Source organism: Bufo gargarizans, chromosome 5 (genome assembly GCF_014858855.1).
Source record: "Bufo gargarizans isolate SCDJY-AF-19 chromosome 5, ASM1485885v1, whole genome shotgun sequence".
In the NCBI taxonomy this organism is placed as follows: domain Eukaryota; kingdom Metazoa; phylum Chordata; class Amphibia; order Anura; family Bufonidae; genus Bufo; species Bufo gargarizans.
The window spans coordinates 82,794,874-82,806,821 of NC_058084.1; the positions used below are offsets into that span (position 1 = coordinate 82,794,874).

Sequence of the window (11,948 nt, forward strand, 5' to 3'; positions counted from 1 at the left end):
ATGATGGAACAGGAGGTGGCCCAGGAGGAGGAGGAGGAGGATGAGGAAGAGGGGTCATTTTTAGCACTTTCAGGCCAGTCTCTTCGAAGTGACTCAGAGGGAGGTTTTTTGCAACAGCAGAGGCCAGGTACAAATGTGGCCAGCCAGGGCCCACTACTGGAGGACGAGGAGGACGAGGATGAGGAGGAGGTGGAGGAGGATGAGGATGAAGCATGGTCACAGCGGGGTGGCACCCAACGCAGCTCGGGTCCATCACTGGTGCGTGGCTGGGGGGAAAGGCAGGACGATGACGATACGCCTCCCACAGAGGACAGCTTGTCCTTACCCCTGGGCAGCCTGGCACACATGAGCGACTACATGCTGCAGTGCCTGCGCAACGACAGCAGAGTTGCCCACATTTTAACCTGTGCGGACTACTGGGTTGCCACCCTGCTGGATCCACGCTACAAAGACAATGTGCCCACCTTACTTCCTGCACTGGAGCGTGATAGGAAGATGCGCGAGTACAAGCGCACGTTGGTAGACGCGCTACTGAGAGCATTCCCAAATGTCACAGGGGAACAAGTGGAAGCCCAAGGCCAAGGCAGAGGAGGAGCAAGAGGTCGCCAAGGCAGCTGTGTCACGGCCAGCTCCTCTGAGGGCAGGGTTAGCATGGCAGAGATGTGGAAAACTTTTGTCAACACGCCACAGCTAACTGCACCACCACCTGATACGCAACGTGTTAGCAGGAGGCAACATTTTACTAACATGGTGGAACAGTACGTGTGCACACCCCTCCACGTACTGACTGATGGTTCGGCCCCATTCAACTTCTGGGTCTCTAAATTGTCCACGTGGCCAGAGCTAGCCTTTTATGCCTTGGAGGTGCTGGCCTGCCCGGCAGCCAGCGTTTTGTCTGAACGTGTATTCAGCACGGCAGGGGGCGTCATTACAGACAAACGCAGCCGCCTGTCTACAGCCAATGTGGACAAGCTGACGTTCATAAAAATGAACCAGGCATGGATCCCACAGGACCTGTCCGTCCCTTGTCCAGATTAGACATTAACTACCTCCCCATAACCATATATTATTGGACTCCAGGGCACTTCCTCATTCAATCCTATTTTTATTTTCATTTTACCATTATATTGCGAGGCTACCCAAAGTTGAATGAACCTCTCCTCTGCCTGTGTGCTAGGCCTAAATATATGCCAATGGACTGTTGCAGTGGTGGCTGACATGAAGCCTGATTCTCTGCTATGACATGCAGACTAATTCTCTGCTGACATGAAGCCAGATTGTCTGTTACGGGACCTCTCTCCTCTGCCTGGGTGCTGGGCCTAAATTTATGACAATGGACTGTTGCAGTGGTGGCTGACGTGAAGCCTGATTCTCTGCTATGACATGCAGACTGATTCTCTGCTGTCATGAAGCCAGATTGTCTGTTACGGGACCTTTCTCCTCTACCTGGGTTCTGGGCCTAAATTTATGAAAATTGACTCTTACAGTGGTGGGTGACGTGAATCCTGATTCTCTGCTATGATATGAAGACTGATTCTCTGCTGACATGAAGCCAGATTGTCTGTTACGGGACCTTTCTCCTCTGCCTGGGTTCTGGGCCTAAATTTATGAAAATTGACTCTTACAGTGGTGGGTGACGTGAAGCCTGATTCTCTGCTATGATATGAAGACTGATTCTCTGCTGACATGAAGCCAGATTGTCTGTTACGGGACCTTTCTCCTCTGCCTGGGTTCTGGGCCTAAATTTATGAAAATTGACTCTTACAGTGGTGGGTGACGTGAAGCCTGATTCTCTGCTATGATATGAAGACTGATTCTCTGCTGACATGAAGCCAGATTGTCTGTTACGGGACCTTTCTCCTCTGCCTGGGTTCTGGGCCTAAATTTATGAAAATTGACTCTTACAGTGGTGGGTGACGTGAAGCCTGATTCTCTGCTATGATATGAAGACTGATTCTCTGCTGACATGAAGCCAGATTGTCTGTTACGGGACCTTTCTCCTCTGCCTGGGTTCTGGGCCTAAATTTATGAAAATTGACTCTTACAGTGGTGGGTGACGTGAAGCCTGATTCTCTGCTATGATATGAAGACTGATTCTCTGCTGACATGAAGCCAGATTGTCTGTTACGGGACCTTTCTCCTCTGCCTGGGTTCTGGGCCTAAATTTATGAAAATTGACTCTTACAGTGGTGGGTGACGTGAAGCCTGATTCTCTGCTATGATATGAAGACTGATTCTCTGCTGACATGAAGCCAGATTGTCTGTTACGGGACCTCTCTCCTCTGCCTGGGTGCTGGGCCTAAATATATGCCAATGGACTGTTGCAGTGGTGGCTGACGTGAAGCCTCATTCTCTGCTATGACATGCAGACTAATTCTCTGCTGACATGAAGACAGATTCTCTGTTACGGGACCTCTCTCCTCTGCCTGGGTGCCGGGGCCTAAATATCTGAGAATGGACTGTTCCAGTGGTGGCTGACGTGAAGCCTCATTCTCTGCTATGACATGCAGACTAATTCTCTGCTGACATGAAGACAGATTCTCTGTTACGGGACCTCCCTCCTCTGCCTGGGTGCTGGGCCTAAATATATGCCAATGGACTGTTGCAGTGGTGGCTGACGTGAAGCCTCATTCTCTGCTATGACATGCAGACTAATTCTCTGCTGACATGAAGACAGATTCTCTGTTACGGGACCTCCCTCCTCTGCCTGGGTGCTGGGCCTAAATATATGCCAATGGACTGTTGCAGTGGTGGCTGACGTGAAGCCTCATTCTCTGCTATGACATGCAGACTGATTCTCTGCTGACATGAAGCCAGATTCTCTGTTACGGGACCTCTCTCCTCTGCCTGTGTGTGTGCTGGGCCTAAATATATGCCAATGGACTGTTGCAGTGGTGGCTGACGTGAAGCCTCATTCTCTGCTATGACATGCAGACTGATTCTCTGCTGACATGAAGCCAGATTCTCTGTTACGGGACCTCTCTCCTCTGCCTGTGTGTGTGCTGGGCCTAAATATATGCCAATGGACTGTTGCAGTGGTGGCTGACGTGAAGCCTCATTCTCTGCTATGACATGCAGACTAATTCTCTGCTGACATGAAGACAGATTCTCTGTTACGGGACCTCCCTCCTCTGCCTGGGTGCTGGGCCTAAATATATGCCAATGGACTGTTGCAGTGGTGGCTGACGTGAAGCCTCATTCTCTGCTATGACATGCAGACTGATTCTCTGCTGACATGAAGCCAGATTCTCTGTTACGGGACCTCTCTCCTCTGCCTGTGTGTGTGCTGGGCCTAAATATATGCCAATGGACTGTTGCAGTGGTGGCTGACGTGAAGCCTCATTCTCTGCTATGACATGCAGACTGATTCTCTGCTGACATGAAGCCAGATTCTCTGTTACGGGACCTCTCTCCTCTGCCTGTGTGTGTGCTGGGCCTAAATATATGCCAATGGACTGTTGCAGTGGTGGCTGACGTGAAGCCTCATTCTCTGCTATGACATGCAGACTAATTCTCTGCTGACATGAAGACAGATTCTCTGTTACGGGACCTCTCTCCTCTGCCTGGGTGCCGGGGCCTAAATATCTGAGAATGGACTGTTCCAGTGGTGGGTGACGGGAAGCCAGATTCTCTGCTATGGAACCTCTCTCCAATTGATTTTGGTTAATTTTTATTTATTTAATTTTTATTTTAATTCATTTCCCTATCCACATTTGTTTGCAGGGGATTTACCTACATGTTGCTGCCTTTTGCAGCCCTCTAGCTCTTTCCTGGGCTGTTTTACAGCCTTTTTAGTGCCGAAAAGTTCGGGTCCCCATTGACTTCAATGGGGTTCGGGTTCGGGACGAAGTTCGGATCGGGTTCGGATCCCGAACCCGAACATTTCCGGGATGTTCGGCCGAACTTCTCGAACCCGAACATCCAGGTGTTCGCTCAACTCTAATCCTGACATATACAGCGGCGCCCAGGGATCTCACTGCACTTACTATTATCCCTGGGCGCCGCTCCGTTCTCCCGTTATGCCCTCCGATATGTTTGGGGACTTGGTTATAGTAGGCGGAGTCTGCCCTTGTTCTGCTGGGCGTCCCCTTCTCCTAGGCTGTAGCGCTGGCCAATCGCAGCGCACAGCTCACAGCCTGGGAGAAAAAAACCTCCCAGGCTGTGAGCTCTGCGCTGCGATTGGCCAGCGCTACAGCCTAGGAGGAGGAAACGCCCAGCAGAACAAGGGCAGACTCCGCCTACTATAACCAAGTCCCCTAAGTCTCCGCCTACTATAACCAAGTCCCCGAACATACCGGAGGACATAACGGGAGAACGGAGCGGCGCCCAGGGATAATAGTAAGTGCAGTGAGATCCCTGGGCGCCGCTGTATATGTCATGATACTTAGTTCACAATGTTTGGACCGATGAAAGGTCCTCTTTAACCGTTACCCTGCAGTAACTTTTACTTTGAATCGGCGCTATGAATTGATCTTTAATACCTTACAAAATCAAATACAATGAAGCTCTGGTAACAGGCAGAGCGGGCGGCGGCGTAACGTCACTTACACACATGATGTGCCTGCTCCGCTTACTGCTCCCTGTTACTGGAGCTTCATTGTAAGGTAAAATAAAGATGCACTGATTTAAAGTAAACCGCCCGCCCACATAGCAATGAATCGGCGAATATTCGATAACTGGATTAGTCGACAACGAATCCCGTTATCAAATATTATCGATAAAGTCTATTTATTATTGCAGCCCTAGTTTACACGGCCCTCACAATGTTATGTCGTTAGAAAAATAAAAATGTTCTGGGTCTTGGAATGCAGCGATCAGGACGACCCCCGCTGATTAGCTGTTTGAGAAGGCACTGCCCAAGCACAACTTTACGCATTTTATACACATTCTGCTCCATACACACACGTTATACATTCTCACACACAATCTGTCTGTCATTTCTTTACACTTACATTCACTCTACTGTCTTCTTGGCCTCTCCAACTTGTGGCATCATCAAAGGTCTTTCAGCTGCAGTTTAATATGAGCTTTTTTCTCCGTTACTGCAGCCCGGAGACCTTCTACATGGAGAGGCTGTGTTTCTAACAGACCCCTCCATGTGCTCAACAATTAGTCATCCTCTTCTCCTGCCTGAACTGATCAGAGATCGGTGTCGGGCAGGAGCGAGAGAACCTATTTGATATATTCTCGTGGCTCCAGTTATTTTTTATTAAAAACTAATTTTTGTATTTGCCCGGTGTTTTTTGTACGGAGTCTGATTTATTCTTATATTGATAGCAAACTTCTGGGAGTCGGCAAAAAAAGAAGGCGGAGGAGGAGGAGGAAGAAGAAAACGACCTTGATGATGAGGATGATGAATCAACTGAGGGCTACAACTAACTTTGTACTTCAGTCAGTGATATTTTTGGAGAACTCAAGCCATTCCAGAGTATGGAAACATCTATACATATCAAGATGTACAGTCTTATGGTTTTTGGATATATACGGTCAGCAAGCACTGATATTTTCTCAATGTATTACTGATGGAATTTGGATTGCTTTCTCAGAAGATTTGGTTAATACTGCCTTAAATTTAAATGGTCAGAGTTTTTTTTGTCGCCGTTTGGGTTCCAGAAGCGGAGAGCTTTACCTGGCCCCCATGGTTCATCAGAAGAGCGTTAGATGGGAAAGATATTTTCTTTGTCGTTCTGTGATGTCAAGTACAATTCTTGAAAGTGTATGCAACTTTTTAATATATTTTGTGTTTCAGCCTCACACAGTTTTCAAGATCTCTGCTTGCCAGCGTATGAAAACCTAACGAGATTTATATCTCCCTGGCGTAGAAAAAAAGTCAGAAACGCAGTGTTTGCAACTTTTTAAAGAAATTTTGTCGCAAGTGCTGTTTCTGCACCTTCGTTGGCACTTTCCCTAAAAATGGGTGGGGAGTAGGCAGAGACAGTGGGTCAGACACATTTATCTTCATTTGCGCGTGTTTTAAGCCGCAAAGGAAGACAGAAATTCATGCTGGTGTTGATTTCATTCTGGCACGCAGCCCTCCAGATGATGCACGTAATATATGACCAGACCGGCACCTCCTCATAAATTAGGTGCATCATCCGGCAGCGCAGTAGAATTCAAAGACCGGCGTAACTCTGAAAACCATTCCTGTCCCCGTCCTGCTCACACAGCTGCTGGAGCTGCGACAGTGCATCAGAATCCAGGATTGTCTGCAGCGATGCTTTGATATTTCCATTCACTGAGAACTAGCTGAGATCTTAAAATGAAGAAAACATTTTTACCGTCCGTGCGGCTCCCGGGGCGCTTCAGAGTGACGTCAGGGCGTCCCCACGCGCATGGGGCGCTCTGACGTCATTCTGGAGCGCCCCGGGAGCCGCACGGGACGGTAAGTATACTGCTCCCCCGCTCCCCACTACTACTATGGCAACCAGGAATTTAATGGCGTCCTGGCTGCCATAGTAACACTGAACGCATTTTGAAGACTGATCCATCTTCAAATGCTTACAGTTCACTTGTGTTTTTCCGGATCCGGCGTGTAATTCCGGCAAATGGAGTACACGACGGATCCGGACAACGCAAGTGTGAAAGAGGCCTTAGAATGTTGCTTAAAGGGGTTGTTCAGGTTAACCAAGCACAGTGCCGTACATTGTATAGTGGCTGTTTTTAGTATTGCAGCTCAGGCCTATTCACTTGAATGGGACTAAACTGCACATAGGCCATGTGACCAATGAACATCACATTCATTGGTCACATGGCCTATGTGCAGTTTAGTCCCATTCAAGTCACTGGTCTAGAAAGAAGACGCAGCTCTCCACTGGGGTCCTGAAAGTCGACCCTCCACTGATCAGATATTGATGACTTATCAGGATAGGTCATCAGTATATGAATCCCGGAAAAACCCTGCAAGTTTTTCTTCACTTTTAAGGTGTTCCAGATGTTCAGTGGATGAAAACCTTTAAAGGTAAACGGTACATTTCTGAATTTCCCGCTGACTTTAGCACTTTTTATTTTTTCCTACCCACTCCCTCCTCGCCCGCCCTGCCAGTCACTGCAGACGGCGTCTGAGTTGAGCTAGCTGCTCTGACACTGTCTGTGTTGATTGATGAGAATCACTCCCTGAGTGAAGACCACTGGTAGCCGCCCCCTTGGCAAAGCAGCGACAGATTCAGGTATTTGGTGATGGAACTATTGGGGCCCTAATCAATAAGAATAGGGATGGGATAGGAAAAAAAGCGGTAAATTCAGGAGGACAGCGGAACTTCGTAAAAATACTGTTTACATAATACTATCATGACCACCAATGAAACTCATTTGGGGATGGATCCGTTTTCTATTGTGTCAGAGAAAACGGATCCGTTCCCCATCAACTTGCATTGTGTGTCAGGACGTCTTGCTCCGCACCACATCGCGGACAGAAAAACGCTGCTTGCAGCGTTATTTTGTCCGCGATGGGAACGCAACCAAACGTTGCAATATTCCTAGCAATATGCCACCAAAATGCGAGAGGGGCCACCCCCTTTTAATATCGCACATTGTATACATTACCTTCTTATACACAACATCAAACCTTTTGTATAATTTGTCTTCTCAGGCCTCTTGCACACGACCGTATGGCTTTTTCAGTATTTTGCGGTCCGCAAAAACGGATCCACAAAAAATACGGATGACGTCCGTGTGCATTCCGTTTCTTGGGAACGGAACAGCTGGCCCCTGATAGAACAGTACTATCCTTGTCCGTTATGTGGACAATAATAGGACATGTTCTATCTTTGAGCGGAAATACGGAAACGGAAGGCATACGGAGTACATTCTGGTTTTTTTTTTGCGGACCCATTGAAATGAATGGTTCCGTATAAGGAACGCAAAAAAAACAGAATATAAACATGTGCAAGAGGCCTTAGAGGTTATCTTGTGCCTACAAGGGCTTTTCTAGGAGTTGACTATGGATAGGATAGGTCATCAGTATTAGATCTGCGGGGGTCTGCCTATCAGCTGATTTCAGGAGTCTTTGTAGTGAGAACTGCTGATCGGCAGTGGTGCCGGGAGTCAGACCCCCACCAATCCGATATTGATGAGCTGTTCTAAGGATAGGTCATCATTAGTAATCTCCCAGAAAACCCTTTAAATATAATACCTCAACAGTTGCAGTGCTGTATGCTGGAATAGACTATGCGATTGAGTCTTTCCGCTATGATTTTCTAATAACTTCTTGCCAAAATGATACATTACCACATAATTTTATTTTAAAGAGGTTCTGTACTAATGTCAATATATGTTCCAAAGTGACTTTTTAATAGCCATGGTTTTACAGTTTTGCTGCTCAGTAGCTACAAAATGAAGAAGAGAGCAGGAAACAGTCAGAGCAGATGCAGACGCTTCCTATTGTATTACAGCTGTCTTGTCCATGGTGCTGCCTGGACAGATTCCTGGCTCCCTACACGTTATAGCTGCTTGCAGAGGTACTGTGTATATCACAGTGTTAATGTTTGATGTGCCGACACATTGTAACCATTTAATGTTTTTTTTTTCAATGTAATAGGATATTCCGTCACATTATGATTGGTGGGGGTCTAGTTGTCATCCGACGCAGTGTGGGCATGGTCGCTTGCTACGCTGCAGCCAATGACTTACCTCTGTTCATTGTGACCATGCCCATGCAGCGCCAGGCAACTCTGGGGACCGAAAAATGGACACAGCAGAGGTGGCGGGAGCAAAAAAGTGTGACTCCTCTGCTTAGAGAGAAAGGCTGCAGGCACTTGCTAAAAACTCAGTATTCCTGGAGAACCCCTTTAAGAAGTGCAGCTGATGGGAGAGCTATGTGGCTCTGATGAGTTTAGTGCCAACGAGATCCACTGACCTGACCGAATACTAATGTAAGTATCTTTTTGAAGTCATTTTACTATTACTCACAAATGACTTGAGAAGTAGAATAAAATATAAGGGCCTGGATATATTGTAAAGAACAGTATTGTATAACCCTTCTATGCACATTCTGCGCTGTTTTATACCACGAGCGCCTCGATAGGACTGCTGCGCTGATTTGTATTTGTCAGTTCTGTTTCGGGGGCATTCTTTTATTATATACGTTATTACTGGCGTGTCGCACAGAACATGTGTTTGTTTGTTTTTTGTGATATTTTTTGTGAATGTATATTGTACATTGAAATTAAAAGATTTAATACAAACCATCCGGTGCAGTCCCCCCCCTCATAGTTGCCTATGTTAGTTTCAAAAATCATTTATTTGAAGATTTTCGGTTCAAGTATAGATAGTTATAGTATCGAATACATTGTAGATCAATAATGTGATACAGATCATTATGGTAAAGTTTTGTCAGAGAAAATCTAACAATAACCAAAAAACATACGAACAAATCGGATCAATTGTTCCAGGTACGGGTAAGTACAGTATACAACTATACAATTTTGCACAAGCATTTTATAGCGTGAAAGTGTATCTGAGGTCTACTGCGAAAGATGACAACATCCATGGTTCCCAGACCTTCTCAAAGACACTGACTGTATCTGTCCTGATTGCTGTGAGTCTTTCAGAAAGAAACAATTTGTTAATCCTATCTATGACCGCTTGTTTGCTAAGTGAAGGAGTGCGCCACTTGAAAGCGACATGAATACTTGCCGCCAGCAAGATAAATTGCGACAATTTAAAGTTGGGCATGGACAATCCTGAGGGCTTGTCACCCAATAAACACAGAGGAATCGTGGCCAAATACCTACAACCTAAGACCAAAGCAATCAGTGAGCAGATCCGGTCCCAAAACCGCCTCACTACTGGGCAGCCCCACCAAATGTGTAGCATTGTACCATCCGCATCACATCCCCTAAAGCATTTCTGTGAAACCTCTGGGTACATCTGATGTAATCTTGCTGGCACCATGTACGTCCTGTGTAAAATTTTTATAGAGGTTTCCGCTAAAGTGACCTGCCAGGAACCTTTTGTAAGTGTTTGTGATCTTCGGAACCATGTAGGGACAGAGGATTCAAGACCCATATCACTTTCCCAGGCTAACATATAGGGTAGTTTTATCCCTTCTGGGTGAGCGTCAAGATATCCGTATATTCTGGACAGAAGGCCTTGTTTGTATAGGGAATATGTGACCATTCTCTCAAAAGGGGCAAATTCTAGGTTTTGGGCTGATCCAGCCAAAGACCTTAAGAAGGAGAATATTCTATTAATGTTAAAAAGTTCTCCATCTGGAGGAGAATGCTTCCCCAAAAAATCATTTTTAGACTCTAGGGAGCCTCTACGGAGAAATTTATGTAGAACACAGAGGTTCTTGCTGGCCCACCAGTGGAATGACAGGGGATGCAAGCCTGGACGAAACAACGGATTGCCGAATATCGGGGTCAGTGGGGATGGTGTAGATTGCAGCTTATATTTGAACCGGACTGACCTCCAGAGTAACAATGAATAACATAGTTGCCTATGTTAATGTTCATGACAGTGCTGTACAGAATGTTGCTGACATTGTCATTTCCCCCCAAAAGACTCTCAAATCATTTCATATGTCAGACACACCTATGTTCCAGGAGTATAGAGGGGAGAAGCAGGACGTAATCCTCTGCTTCGTATATCGTGCCGCTGTCGGCCACACAATGGGATATAATAAATGGTATCTTCATTGTAAAGAAAAAAAAATAAAACGTGTTTCGGAGCAAAACTGCCTCTATCGCCAGGTACTCAACACATGGAGGCGATCCACCTCCGAAATGTGTTTTTACAATAAATATATCATTTACTATATCCCATCATGGGGCCAATTGCTCTGGATACAGCACCGCTGAGGATTCCATCCTACTTCTCCCGCTTTCCACTATCCTCTGAGATTCCTCCGGTTACCCGCATGGCCGGTCCAAGAAACTGGGCAGCAGTAAGGAGCACCGGCGAATACACTGCTTACATCAACTACATTTACAGTCAGAATGGGCAAAGGTGAATGCAATACGTACCTGTATATACGGTTCCCTCTGTGCCTTTGTGTTTCTTTCTCAATTTTCTTGGATGGAAACTAGGGTTACATGGCGAGAGAAACGGCAAGTTACTGGTCGCCAAGAAAAAAAACCCTGTAAGCTGCACAGCAATTGGCAGCTTGTCACAATTTTCACCATGTAGCCCAGCCTGAAGCTGATAACTAGTGTTCAGTGAACTCCAAGGTTCGGGATGTCTAAGAATTTTGTTATGGATTTCGCTACCACAGACGATAAGTTATAGTCCATGGTAGCGGAATCCATATCAGGATAATTACTTAGATAACCCGAACCGCGTACGCCGAACTTGAAAACAGACGTTTGCTCATCCCTACTGATAACATATGTCAAGTTTCCTGTTTGTACAGTGAGTCTCCTATTGAACAGGTATATGTAATGTCAGTGTAGAAACTTTGTGACACAGTTGGTCACCTGTGACAACAATCCCAAAACGGGATGTCACCAGTCAATGATAGCAGGACATGCCTAGTTTGGAGTGGCAGCAAACAAGGAAAACTCACCAGCTGGCCATGTAGAAACCTCGAGTGCGCGAGACTCGCTCCAGTGTAAAAGAATGTCCAGCACGAGGAAAATAAAACCTTGAAGCTTTCTTTCATGGTAGATTAAAATACGTCTCCACAGACACCATCATGTTCAGGATCAATGCGTTTCAATCAAAAGATTTTAATCAGGGCACAAATGAGCTGAATAGTTCTAAATATATAAGGTAGCGGCATGACGCAGTGGAATTTGAAAGGTCATTAAAGAACAGATGGTTCAAATCTCATGGAACAGGTCAATTTAACCCTTTGGTATCACTGCTTGCAAAGTATATACTGAAAACATTACAGGCAAATAGACATATGCCAAAGCAAATAAAAACGTATATACAACAGGCCCATAAGCATCCACGGTGTATCAGAAAATAGAAATACAATGAGAGAAAAAAGGCATAATATATTGCCA

The 11,948-nt window shown here is 46.0% G+C and overlaps 1 protein-coding gene across 3 annotated transcripts in view; it reads left to right on the plus strand.

Annotated features, from left to right (window-relative positions):
* Positions 1-6,305, plus strand: part of CIBAR1 (CBY1 interacting BAR domain containing 1) — a 31,578-nt gene extending 25,273 nt beyond the window's left edge. For all 3 annotated transcript variants that reach the window (XM_044293512.1, XM_044293513.1, XM_044293514.1), the window contains one exon: positions 5,278-6,305. In XM_044293512.1, coding sequence (XP_044149447.1) covers positions 5,278-5,379 — 102 coding nt within the window. In that variant the 3' untranslated portion in view covers positions 5,380-6,305. The remainder of the gene's footprint in view (positions 1-5,277) is intronic.
* Positions 6,306-11,948: the final 5,643 nt, after the last annotated feature.